Source organism: Ambystoma mexicanum, chromosome 9, assembly GCF_040938575.1.
Source record: "Ambystoma mexicanum isolate Mex_15411 chromosome 9, UKY_AmexF1_1, whole genome shotgun sequence".
Lineage (NCBI taxonomy): Eukaryota > Metazoa > Chordata > Amphibia > Caudata > Ambystomatidae > Ambystoma > Ambystoma mexicanum.
The window spans coordinates 329,686,437-329,700,779 of record NC_090931.1 but is presented as its reverse complement, the minus strand read 5'-3'; the positions used below and the strand labels follow the sequence as shown (position 1 = coordinate 329,700,779).

The 14,343-nt window shown below is 42.5% G+C and overlaps 1 protein-coding gene across 6 annotated transcripts in view; it reads right to left on the bottom strand.

Moving 5' to 3' along the window:
• GTF2IRD1 (GTF2I repeat domain containing 1) overlaps positions 1–14,343 on the bottom strand; it is a 1,038,761-nt gene that overhangs the window by 711,747 nt on the left and 312,671 nt on the right. For all 6 annotated transcript variants that reach the window (XR_011274579.1, XM_069614744.1, XM_069614746.1 and 3 more), the window contains exon 5: positions 5,231–5,414. Coding sequence is in view for 5 of the 6 variants with exons in the window: in XM_069614744.1 (XP_069470845.1) it covers positions 5,231–5,414 (184 nt within the window). In the remaining variant the exon portion in view is untranslated. The remainder of the gene's footprint in view (positions 1–5,230; positions 5,415–14,343) is intronic.

Below are 14,343 nucleotides of genomic sequence, written 5' to 3'. Positions count from 1 at the left end.
AAAAAAGGGACAATTGACGAAAGTAACAAAGTTGAAGGGATTACTGTAGTTATCAATACAGCCCGAAAAACATAGCACAATAAAGGGGCCTAATGATCAATACTTGGTTTATAAAGATCACCAGGGACACCCTCTGGGCCAGGAGCCTTTAAGTGGAGACAGCTTTCTAATATGTTCCTTGACATCAGCTAGATCTAAATCATCAGCTAAACAGTGCAATGGTTTAGTTAGATCAAAGTCTAAATTAGAACCATCCTGCTGACGGATATATATGCTTGAGAAATGATTGTAGCAAGTCAGTACATGGAGATTATCCTGCAGGGTGGTAATAGAGCTATTTGATGAAGTGCCAGAAGCCACCAGTTGCCAGAACATTCCAGAATCTTTAGTGGTTGAGGCCAGATGAAGTTGGGCCCCTGCTTAATTTAGGGCAGTTTTTTTTAGCTAATGTTACAATTGACCTATACTCTGACCTAGCTGCTATAATTTGAGTCCTAGAAGACATATCCTTAAGAACGGACAATAACACAGATTTGCTCATTCTACATTACCTATTATAACAACTATTATGGGAAGCTTTTATTCTTCTTGGTCTCACTGGGGTAGTCTTTATATATTAGATGGTTTTATTAAGGGAAATAAACCATTTATTTATCTTAGTAGGTGATAAAGCAAAGGTTAAACAATTCAAAATATCACAAATTCCTGTGATAAAACTTTCATTTAAGTAATTTAGAATCCTATTTCCATTTCACTCGCATTGTTGTTAGAACAGCAGGAAGAATGCGGTTGAACAGTCATATTGTTCATTTTACCAACAAGGACATTTAGTTTCACATTTAAAGGAAAATGATTGCTTTCAGTATTGAAACGTATCCAAAATGTTCAACTCTATACCAGTCCTCCCCTTTACATATACCAAAGTCAACGGGAGCCAGAAGAGATCCCAAAAAAGTGCCTTTGGCTGGTGAATCCATGTTAAAATGACCATTTAGGACAATCATATAATTTGCCTGCAAGAAAATAAATAACTTCCTCCATGAACATTTACAAAGGTAGAATTTGTAACAAAAGGGGGTATACCCCTAGAAATTCACAGGCAATTAGAACAAATTTGTAGCACAACCATCACACATACGGACGCATACAATTCTACTAAACGATTTATACAGGTTCCAAAGTGAACACTACTATATATGCTATTATAAACTATACCCTTTAGCCCACTCGTTTAGGATAGAGACAGAAATTGAATATACCGAGAGGAAACTATTGCATTTAAGTTTGTCTTGATCATGGTCATTAGCCCACCCTCACATCGTCCTCTTATGGATGGAGCTGCAGGAATAAAAGAAGTAAAACCATCTGTACACACAGGACTCCCAACATGCTATGTTATGTGACATGTATATAATACCCAACTGCTACTGTTATTCCCCAAACTCGAAGCACTATGGGTTGTCTGGGGATTGGGTTGATCATAATCTGAACATTACCTGATAAGAATGTACATTACACTGCAGGAAAATAACAATAGCGTTTGCAAAGAGGACTAATGTAACATTATCATTAACGGTTATGCACTGTTTGTTTGACTATGCAAGTGAATTCGTATTTTCTGGAATGAGAACTGAACTTGGGTCAAGGGGGACTGCCATCTATTATGGGAATGCTGAATTTAAAAGGTAGATCAAGAAAAGTGAGTCGCCACACTACTATCTATCCTTAAGAAAGGTATCATAGGGGTGGCCTCTGCGATTACATAATACAATGCACATTACATTTCAGGGAATTAACATGTCAAGCAGTTCATCACACTGCAGGAAATACATTATTGCTTTTGCAGAGATTGCTAGTACTGCAACATAACTTTTAACAGCTGTTATGTGATGGGTGAGAAGTACTTTGCGTTTGACTATATTCGAAAAGCGACCCGCTATCACAAAACACGTGATAGCTGTATAGGACACAGCTTTCATTTCTTTTACTTTGTAGTGCTGGAACACATGTCAGAGTGCAGTCGCTGCACAGCTCATGGTTCTTCTTCCACCATGTCACCAAATAAAGCTTATGAAGCGCGTGTTGCTTTATGCCAGAGTAAAGCCACCTGACACTGCAATGGGTGAAGTGTTGGGGCAGCCTCTTTGAGGCTGCAGGCCGACACTGTAAGCATTAGAGCGCCAAAGGGCTTGCACTGGGGGGCAGGAATGTCCACCTCCATAGATGGCATAAGCAGGTGACCCTGAAGACAATTTCATGGAAAGGTGGCTTTCAGCATCTAGGTCTCTGCAGAGAATGCAGCCCAAGAAGTCATTGGGCCCGGAGAGCAAACCTATTGAATGTTCTGGGGCATGGTGGAGACTGGGCCACTTTTCAGATGTTGCTGGCCTCTTCTGTCCTCTGGACCCTATAAAAGGGCATTAACACTGCCATGCCACCACTTATAATCCAGCGGTATTTCCACTGGATCAAGTGGCGGTAACAGTTATTCCATTTGGCAGTATTCCGGCAGATTTACCACCAGAATACCACCAAACTTGTAATGAAGCTCACAGTCTTGTTGCGAATTACATATTTCTATCTTTGTGATATGCAAATGGCATGCATAATCACAAACACATGCTGTACAATTACAAGCACAGTACTAAGGTAAACTCATGTTTTCAGTTTAACAAGTTGGTGGCAGTGCTTGTGGTACACATATCTGGGTGGAAAGCTGATGCACTCACAAAGAAAGCCCTCTCCTCAACATGGAGCCAAGCTGCACTTTACAAGCTTGGATCCCACAGCAGGCCGTATTCAGCTCTTCATCCTATCAATGCATTTAGTACCATTACATTGGAAAATAACATCTCTCTATAGCACTTTTTGAGACTATTCCAGCATGAATCACTATATAAGAATGCAAATAATTATTTCCAAAGCACATCTTTTAAAAATATTGCAACATTGGAAGCAGAAAGTTGACACAAATAGGCATTCATTCAAAAAGAGATTAGCTGCACTCCTTGGCGTGGTCGTTCTGCACACAGCGTCGCACGCACGCACCAATTGTAGCCTTTTGTATGTTTGCCCATCTGAGCCCTACACTGCATTGTGCACTTATGCTGGAAATGTTGTGCGCACATGTTTTGCAGGCGTACCAGGCAGGGTGTTTCCAGAAATAAAGGGTGCCCCGAGAGTGCATTTATGTATTCCTCCACAATTCTTCACACCTGTTTCGTTGCACTTCTAAAAGGTCAAACTGGCACTTACACTTGTGCTTTGAGACTAATGGCATTGGAAAACCTTGAGAGGGTTATGTGAGCTTTATGAAGAGATGCCACCCGAGCACCACCACAACAGAGTAATCTGTGTTTTCCAGAAGAACCTTGTCCCCCTTCCCACTTCCCACTAACAATATTAATAAAGGGTCACCTTTCACCCACTATGTCGCAGGTTGTTGGGCAGTGTTTTATACTTTACGCTGCTGGGGCTGGGCACTCGTCTCTGACATTACTGAAGGTGAAAGGCATGTATTTGTTGTCTTTGGACGATGTATATTTTTGCTCTGTGCATGGGGGAAATGTATGGGGAAAAGCGGCACTCCTTGGCGTGGTGTCTTGGCACATCCGTCTGCACATACATTGTGCCAATTGCAGCCTTCTTTAGGTTCAGGATTTGAGAAAGCAAGCCTTTTTCCTGATTTCCTACTTAAGATTTATTGACCAATGGAGGGGTGATTATTTTGGGGCAACACCCCCTTTCATAATTATTACCCAAGGTAAAGGCAATGGAAGTAGATTGAGGAAGATCATTTTCCAAAGCAATAATGACCGCTCCGGAGGTCCAAAAGGTTTTTAACACTTTGTTATGTTATGTTGATTTATGCTGCGCACTCTACCACCCACGGGCAGTCTCCAGGCGCTTGTGTGGCTCCGCAAGAGAGGGGGTGTGGGGGGTTAGTGAGGAGAGGTTCAGAACCAGGAGGAACTGGTGTCTGTGAGTGTTGTTTTGCATTATGGGAGTTGGTGCCAGAGGCCCTGTGTGTTATAACCGTATGGGTAGGGCCCAGTGCCTCGGGTGTGTGCTTGTGTTTGTGTTAGTGTGTCATGTGATTTGGGGTGGGTTGTGGTTGTGCGCACTGGTTAGATTGTGTCCATAGTTGTGGGTGGCGGTTGCTGTATGACTATCTGGTGTCTTGGTGTTTACTTGTCGTTCATGATTTTATGGACTATGTGGCAGTTGGTTCACACTAGGTGTGCTTTCAGAATCTCAGAGATGGTGGGTGTGAACATTGAATTGATTCTCGGTGTGTTTAAGCGTAGTGTGGCTAATTCATGGTCTAGTGTAGTGGCGTTGGTTATGTTGGAGGAGCAGGAAATGAGTTAGTAAAAGAGTGTGTGCAGCGACACCTGTTAAGGCTGCTGCTGAATAATAAACAAAGAAAAGCAATCTCTCTAAAAGGAATACAAGCAGAGGGACAATAAATAGCAAGGGAAGCCCATTGTCTCAACTATGTGAGGGAAAAATAACTAACACAATTGAACAATAATTTGCAAAATGAGTAAAGAATATTGAATTCTTTTAATCAGAAAACAATTTGAAGAAGTAACATTTAACATCATAGGATTAGAAGGATTGTTTGATAAAAGTATGAAATCAAATAGAATTTGAAGTGTGTAAACTGAAACAAGCAACAGCCATTTAAGTAAACAATGCGAAACAACATCGACTCAAGGACTTGAGTTTTGGCTGTTGGGGCAATTGCAATTTGTATGGCCCAGCCTTCATTAGGATGAGAAGGCTGTTTCATATGAAATGAATATTGAGTGTTTCAATTTGTACACTTCACATTTGATTTTGTACTTTTATCAAAAATTCCTTTCAAGGCAGTAATGTTAAATGTCGTTTGTTCAAATTGTTGATTCACGTCTCGAATATCCTCCTCTTTGTTATCTACACGTGAGGTGGTTTTTCATGAATCTTTTAAGTCTCCTTATCCAATGTTTTTGGCAATATGGCTTGTTGATTGTCTGATTAAACCAATTTATTTTCAGTATTCTTTACTGCTTTGGCAAAGGCTGCTGCTGAAGTCGAATGTTTGCAATTAGGCCAATAACTAATTATTGACGACATTTTTAGAATTGTGATTGGTTTAGAGGGGATCAATAATTACTTACATGCGATAACTGATATTACCATTGTTCTTGAAAGATCAAAACCATTGCTCTTAGAGGAGGACTCTCACCTTTTAAGCTTAAATCGAATCTTATGGCTCTGCTCTAGAATGGCCATCAAAGTTTTGACATCATAGTCAGCAGGGTTTCGTAAGACGATTCCATCGGGAAGGCCGTGGACATTCAGGCATCTTGGATCCTTATGAATCTTTTCATATGGCACTGGCACAACATTGGTCTTTCCTAAGGCCTCACCTGAAAGAAACAGAGGATTAGAAAGGGGTAGTAGGCAATAGTCGTTTTTTACTTTGTTTGATGTCTGTCTAAAGGACTGTGTGCGTACAGGTTTAATGTGCAAATACACCAAAACAGTACTATTTAGTCAAAACAGTACCTATCAGCCAATGTTAAGTACTGTGAAATGCAGTTCAGTTACTGAAATATACATTTGAATTGCAAAACATTTGGTGTTGGTCCATTTCCAAGTAATTGCTTTACTTTCCACTATACATAGATCGCTAAGATTCACAAAGTTTTCATTGCCACATTGTAACCTTCTACCTATGACAGTACCTGCCAACACATTGGCCTTCATTATAAGTTTCCTGGTATCGTGCCGGTAATTCTGGCGGGATACCGGGAAACGGACCTACCATACCAACGCCTGATATCTCGGCAATTCCGGGATATTTGAGGTACCAGCAACGGCAATCAATCCACATTCCATGGTGTCCCAGAGAACTCCATGGGGGGAAAAAGGTCTGCTTTTTGCTGGCCAAACCTCCATTCGAAGACCAGGGATCAACATTAAGTTTGGATAAGCAACAGATAAAAGCAGCTGCTGGGTATCCAGGATTAACCAGTGACCAGGAGCTGCCACTGGGAAACCAGGAGCTAGTACATAGTGTTTTGCAAATCAAACTTCCACAGAAGAGGCAGACATATCCTTTTGCTCATTATTTAGGACTATGTATGCTTTAAATGAGATATAGATTAGCCCTAATGTGTATTTATAAGTTGTTCCAAACTCACAGAGCAGCAAAACATAGCTCCTGGTAAAATCAAGCTAACCTTGCCCTTTTAGACTATAAGCAGGAGCTAAATAGCTCCCAGGTCCCCTCAGTTTTGAACCCAGAAGTCTATACCGAAATATATCACTGTATTTCTGTCATTCGCTTAAATTAGAGCTGTATCAACTCATAAAAATAGAATTTCTCTTATTAATTTTGAATTCTTTAAATCTAATACTGAACTGGCATGGGAGATGGATGGTTAGTTTACTATCTCCATAAATTGCTGGGAAAAAATCTGGATACATCTCTTCAACACCAGCATTGCGGCCAACAATAACCAATGCATCATTTTTAATAAAATGCACAGAACACTTTTTACCCCTCAGCAAATTTCAAGATTCTCATTTCACTGTCCTAAAACCAGTTGGTCATGAAATGCCAAGAAAAGGATGCCAATTTCATGCATATTGTCCAACAGTAGATAGGTTATGGTCTCAAATTTGAACAATGTTAAAACAAATATTTAAATTCTCTGCCACTTAATCTATTGTGAATATCATATTAAACTGTTTTAGATCTGATGCACATTAAATCTCCTGTTTTGAAATCGACTTATTATTTTTTCTTTTCAGGCTATCACAAAATAATTGGAATGATACAAAAAAAGTAATCTTAATGCTTTGTGAAATCTTATATCCTCAATTCACAGGGCTGAAAATTCAAGACCAGAGGCGAGCATTATGCTCAACTTCTTTAATGCTACTCTCTGGAAGCCATTCGAATCTCATAAACTTAAATGTATATTTTATTTTTACAACTTCATTGAAAAACAACTCGGAAAACTGTCCAAAGAGAACTCCAAAGCCCATGAGCCTCTTCTTTTTACATAGTTTTCCATTTCTGAAATCTGACCAATCGGGACCTCTCCCTTCCAATATTTCATGTCCTGACTACGCCCCTTCCTATTCTGTTTGCTGCTGTCAAGCAGAGAAGAACCGATTATTGTCATCTCTGTGATGGAGATATATATATGATATTGATTACGGTTTCATTCAATGTGTATTGGTGATACTTTTATGTGATAAGACAATAGAGATTGCAGTACATGCTGTTAGACCATTTTATTGTTCTTCACAGATTCCCGTGGGTCGAGCGGGGCTAGTAGTAGCACTCATTTGTGCAGAGCACAGCAGAGAACATCTCCCTCTCGGACAAGCAAAAGCCGACAGGGACACATGACCACACAAGCGCAGCCGAGATCTTTTCCGTGAGAGAACTCGCCCATGCTGAGACACTGGCTTGCGTCCCTCTTAGTCGCAGACAGGAGGGGAATTAATAACGCAAGCTAAGGACCTCGCAGAGCGTAATCGCTGTGCGCAAGGTTTATGATGCAGGAGCATCATGATTACATTTAATGTTGAGAAAAGGCCATAGTGGACCTTCCCCAAGGGTATTGCAGCATTGTGTAAGACCGGGAACACATACAGCATTACCAAAGCAGTTTGGGCACGTGAACGATTTACAGCTAGCATATTGCTTGCATATAAACAGCGCTTGGCGCTGCATTAAGCAACTCACTGTGCTTTATCAAGACGGTGAAGTATTAAAGAAAAATAAAATGGAACAGGATTCCTGGAGTGATGAGAGCCAGGAAGGGATTATGGATTAGGACCAGGAGGAAATAATGACTGAAGAAAATAAGGATCCGATTCTAAGCTTTAAGAGGGCATAAGGGGACTCCCTCGTGCAAGCTGTTTCACAGGGAGTGAAACCTGTGCAGGACAGACTGAAGGTGCTGGAAGCATTAATGAGCAGTAGAGACCTTGATAAATATAAAATGGGCACAGAGGAGGGAGTAGACCAGTCGTGGTGAAGGATCACCTAATGTACACCCTCACGGAAGCGTTGAGAAACAGGGGAGTCAACCGACACAGAAGAGAAAAACCTTTCCTACTCCCCCGGGTCAAGATACAAGTATAAGAAAGAAGCCCCAAGAGGCAGCTGATGCGTTTGAGAGGTCAGAGATGCATTCCTGCCACATTCGGCTAAGTCCAGCATCTTACACCCTTCCCCAGGGGCACAAAACACAGCAGACACACTGAGCCATACGACAACCAATTCCCAGATCAAGATGATAAGCCAGAACCAGTGTTAAGTAAAAGGCTTAAAGGATAGTTCCGGGACTTTTTTTTTATTGTCCCTACGGTTCGGCCATGTGTTTTTAAGCATAAATCGGTAGATCGTAGAAAACTTTCCTATGGACCTTACCCGACTTTTCGTCCATTAACGCACTCGAAATCAGCCGCCATTTTCTGATAATCCTATCATTTCCCCCCATCGCCCTGACTCACCTGCTTTTGCGGCACTAAATCAAATCCCCCGCCCCTGAGCCTGACATCAGCAGACGCGTACCGCCCATTTCCCAACGCCAAAGCACGTTTCGTGTCAACAATCGCTGCGCCTCAGCTAATGAAGTGTCGCCATGGAAATGGCAGGACGCCTCTTTCCTCAATAAGTATAAACACACCGTTTCACAACACACAGCAGCAGATTTTCGATTCCATTCCTCTCTCTGTGTTACTTTGAGTATTCTGTGATCTGGTCAGCTACCTTCGCCGCTTCTAGGCCTTGTGAACACCTGTACCATCTCTGTAAATTATTTTACTTTCTTTACCACACAATGGCTACAATAATGCCGTATATGTACGAGCCCGAGTACACCGAGGAGGAACTACTGGAAAGGCAAGCACGCGAAAACGATGGGGATTCGGACTGCAGTTGGGAGGACCAGTCAACGGATGAAGAGCCTGGACCATGTCGCATGGACGGCGTCTCCACCTGGTGCACGTGCAATCGGTGCGAGCTAATGCCAACTGAGGAGGAGAACTGCTGCTGCCGTGAAAATTCCGGGTGCTTGGCCTACATTTCGGAAGGCGAGCCAAGTCCGCAATGCATCACCGAGCTGCCAGAGTTCAGGGAAGCCTGCCTCTCACGGACCGTGTTGAGGATGATGATGGTGCTTGTGCACGAACTTCGCGGCACTGTTCGTCCGCGTAATCCGAGTAACGAGTAAGTATACTCTGGTTTTGATGTCAGTGATGCCACTACTATTTCATGGTCGTCTCCCACATATAAAATTACATCTACATATCATTCGAATGCATGTAAATTGGTTCCATATTGTGCATTTTCTAGATAGAATTTTTTTCAAAGCAGAATGACATTTTTTACCTGAATCGACAGTGATAAGAAAGTTTTGTCATTTTAATACAATTTGCATCTTTCTTTTTCACAGGTGGTACAGGCTGGTGGCCTATCGTTGCTTCACTTGGTGGCTTCACGGGAGGCTCGGACACCGCGTTCGGAGAGTAATACCTGCCTGTGCGGTACTTGCCATTAGACAACATTTCCCCAGCGACAGTGGACAATACCGCAGATTTTCCCTGGATGTGCTGCAACCGGAACTTTACAATGTGTAATGTTTATTATTTATGTTCAATTGAAATTAAGATCTAAAATAAAACCCAACATATATTTTAACAATGGTTGTTTTGATTTTTTAAATGAATCTAGTGTGTCTCCATTGAATAGTCTTCCTGTGCCTTGTCTTGTCACACCACATGTCTCCGGCCAGCATCCTCCCTCACGCTGGCCGCCCACCTTCAATCCACATAACCGTTGAACCCATATGCAGCAGACATACATATGTTATTTTGCGGGTTGGCATCAAGCCTCCCGGCCTTGCCTCCTCCCCCAAAAATAATTACCACACCACTTTGTTCAAGCGTTGGCAATAAAAGGTCGTTGGATTTTATTGATACAAAACATGGTTATAGGTAAATAATCAATATAGTTGATCATAATAAATCATCCTTTTGGGCACCGGGTACAGAGATGACCCCCTCTGGCCCGTGCCGCCTTGCCACCACAGGCCAGCCTGCTGCTGACTAACTGCCTAGGCATCCAGGGTCTCCAGGGTGAACTGCACCCATATATTCTCCTGGGAGGGTGAGGTATTTATAAACTCACCCCCCTGCCTGCCATGTACTAGATCCAGCAGCCTGCCTCTTACATGCAGTTAGATGGCCTCTCCTTGGTGAGGCCCTGCGGCAAACGACTCTTGTCTGCACGACCACCGCCCCAATCCACCCCCCGCCCTATCAAAGGCAGTTCGCACCGGGGTACTTGCGCTGGCAAGTGGAGCTGTCAGGGAGCGATAAAGGCCAAGAGGTGCCAAAGACCATGTACACTTCAAAGTGGTCTATAGAGCATGGGTTGTTGTTCCCATGTCTACCTCCAGACCCCGTGTCTCCTGCCAAGCATCCCCCCTCACGCTGGACGCCCCCCTGCAATCCACATAAGTGTGTCTCCATTCAGGAGTCTTCCTGTGTCTTGTCTGCACGACCACCGCCCCAATCCACCCCCCGCCCTATCAAAGGCAGTTCGCACCGGGGTACTTGCGCTGGCAAGTGGAGCTGTCAGGGAGCGATAAAGGCCAAGAGGTGCCAAAGACCATGTACACTTCAAAGTGGTCTATAGAGCATGGGTTGTTGTTCCCATGTCTACCTCCAGACCCCGTGTCTCCTGCCAAGCATCCCCCCTCACGCTGGACGCCCCCCTGCAAACCGCATAATGCCACGACATATTCACGTCATTCATTCACAAACACACCCCTGTTTCGAATTCTTTATAACCCACTTCATATTTCTAATGAGAACTTCTTTGCGCTTTGCTAGTCAACCCGTGAAGGTGCTGGTTATCTGCTCTTCGTCTCTGCGAACTTCCGTGACCACTTCGAGCAAACTCGTCAGTTTGCAACCTGTGAACTGCTCCCTGTTCTACGACAAGAAACTACTCTGATCCCTGCATCTAACTGTTTGTTCATCAAGGTAAGGCCATGTACCATAATCATTTTGCGTCCAATTTTTTAATTTATATCTATTTGCTAGTAGTCATCAAATTGCATCCATGTTTTCTTTTCGTTCAAGACAGTACATGCAAGGAACTAGTCACATGTTCTGAGTTTAGTCAAATTATTTTTCTATTTTTTTAAAGTTATTCAAATACTTATCCGCATGTGAATAACGTGTATAGTTCCAAGAACCAAAACGAACCTTGCATTGAACCTTTTATGTGTCATTTAATTTTTTAACACATTGGTATTCATAGAGAATTGTTGATCTTTACTTTTCACAACTTTCCACAATGCCTGCCTGTTCCATTGGCGGTTGCCCTTCGAAGACCCATAATAAATCTGAAGGTACTATAATGCATGTTTTCCCTAAGACAATAGATCAGATAAGAGAATGGGCCCGATATTGCGGATATCCACCGTCTGACCTTGAAAGTAGAGTCCTAGAAGTCTTTGCGGACAAGAGGGGTGATCGATACCGCATCTGCAGCAGGCACTTTAGCTCAGACATGTACTCCACATCATTGCTAATAAAGAAGAACACACCGCGAGCGAGGCGAAAATTGCTCCCAACCGCTATTCCCACTCTATTCGTCCACATCCCTCCACTGGTGAGTCAAGTTTACGGATTTAGCTCTCAGCCTTGCGGTAGTGTGTAGCATTAGCTAACAATAATTTCCCCATTTATGTATCCACTCAATATGAAGGCGGAAGATTCTCCATCCGTGTCGTTATTGCAGTCATCAGCCACTTCAAGCGCCTATCGGGTAATCTTACTTAGCTATTCTGCCACTGACTTGTTTTAGGCATGTAAATCAATAGTTTTAATTTATCGTGTAATTATTTTACTTAATGGTACACCCTTGTACTCGTCCTCTAGTCTTTGTTTTCAGTTATAATTATTGTTATCCAAAATAATGCAAGAACTGTCTTTCAGGGAGATGCTGAGGAGTCCAACGCATTGACGACAACCGTTGATGTCACTCAGATGCTCGAGGTACGTTTCCGGACAGTTCCATCGATGGAGATCATCAGATCTTGCATTCTTCTAGCGTGATTGTTACACACAATGTTTCTTTCGTTTTTAGCCATTGATATGTCCTTCTGTCGTCGCCCTCCTATGTGTCTTCTTTTTTCAATATTGTGTTCATTACTAATGAAAGTCCTATGTTTCAGGGAGTCGAAGGAGCATTAGTCCAAGAAGAAGGGGGAGCATGCAGTTACGGGTCGGCGCAACAGCTTGCAGAAGTGTGCACCGCAGTTACATCGTCCCTTGATGTTCTTATGCATTTCGAGGTATGGATACTGACAGTTCGATCAAGCGAAATCATATGACGTGATTACATCCGCTATACTTCCTTCTTTATTAACGCAAGTACTATGTTTCAGGGAGATGACGGAGCTTCTTCTACAAGAACATCACCCCTAGTAGTTGATGCAGATCTCTGGGTGGTGACACTTCCAACGATCGAGCAAATCGAATCATATTTAGATATCCATTATTTATTTTAGACAACTGATCATTTGTGCAGGTCTATTTAGATGAGCCGTTGACGCCTGCACAAAGTTTATGTTCTTTTTAACAAAATAGAAAACCATACTAATGCAATTACTGTGTTTCAGGGAGTTACTGAAGCATCATCTTCAATAATTTCATCAATGGAAGTCTATGAGGAGCCCGAGGTATGGATCTTGACAGTTCCATCTAAGTAGATCAACAATGCGTGAATAATTGTCGTTTGAATGTTCTATACAAAGCGTTCATTCGTGTTTTGCTATTGAGATGTACGTGGGTATTGGTCCCCAAGTACATTTTGTGTTTTCAATATTATTATACATACTAATGAAAGTTCTATGTTTCAGGGAGTCGATGGAGCGTCAGTGCGTGATGGATGTGCTTATCATGAAAATATAGACGTTGCAGCGCAAGAGGACGTGGAGACATGCACACACGAGTCGGAGCAACAGCGTCCTGATGTTGAAGTTCGAGGCAAGAAAGTTTCAAAGAAAAGAAAGCAAAAGAAGGTTAGTGTCCTGGTCACTATATTATGTTGTTTTTCACTGTTAATAGTTCAATACTGTAAGTTGTGTTTAAACTGAACATCCCTTTTCCAATATGTCCTCTAGTTGCAAGTAGGTGTACGAACTAGATCTACACAGACAGTGAAGCGAACGAGAGATGTTGCTTGTCAAACCTTTTGGCAGGGACTTGAGACTGGAGATGCATCGTGCCAATGGGAAGAATATGAAGTGATTGACAACGGAGCTATACCACCACCAGCCATTGATAGTGAATGTCCTCCTGGTAGTTCGGATGCAGTCGGAGATCAATTCACAGAATCCACACCCGCAAAAACTAAGACCGCGAGAAAGTTGAAGAAATTGTTTTATCCACCCATCGCCGGAGAAGGAACAGATGTTGCTATGGAAGAGAATGAAGTGGACGACAATGAAACACCATCAATATCACTGAACATAGCGGAAGACGATATCAGAGATTCTACCTTTCATGTGAGTGACATGTCCTCAACGTTACAGGCCGAACCAGCTGGGATGCAGAGTGACAGTATAAGGAAAGAGGCCAAATTCATTGTATTCGATAGTTGTTTGATTGATATTATTATTCGGATGAAATGTGGGCATTCGGTTGGTGGAGAAGTATGTGGGGAGCCATTGATTAATGTGACTCGTGCAATTCGAGGCACTAACCTTAAAATACATGCCACCTGTACAAAATATCATCCTTTTTCATGGTCTGCACAACCCATGCTGGGGCAACTGCCAGCAGGCAATCTACTTTGTGCAGCGGCTGCACTTTTTAGTGGTTCAAGTTTTAAAAAGTTAGAGTCTTTCTTTCAGTTTGTGGGAATCCATTTCATTGCGAAAACTCAGTTCTACAAATACCAAACCGATTATCTATTTCCAGCCATTAGCGAAGCTTGGAGAATGGAAAAAATGTCTATTGATAGTACATTCGCGGGCAAACGGTTCAGGCTAGCCGGTGATGGACAGTGCGACAGCCCAGGATTTTCAGCCAAGTACTGCACCTACCACTTTCAGGACATGGAAAGTAAGAAAATTGTGAGTTCGGTGGTCGTGCAGGTGTCACAAAGTACATCCTCAGTGGCCATGGAGAAAGTTGGCTTTGTAGCATCATTGCAAGAACTACAATCGCGGGGAATGGTGATCGACCTGATAGCCACGGACAGACACGTTTCAATTGCCAAGACAATGAGAGAAGAGTACAAAAATATAAATC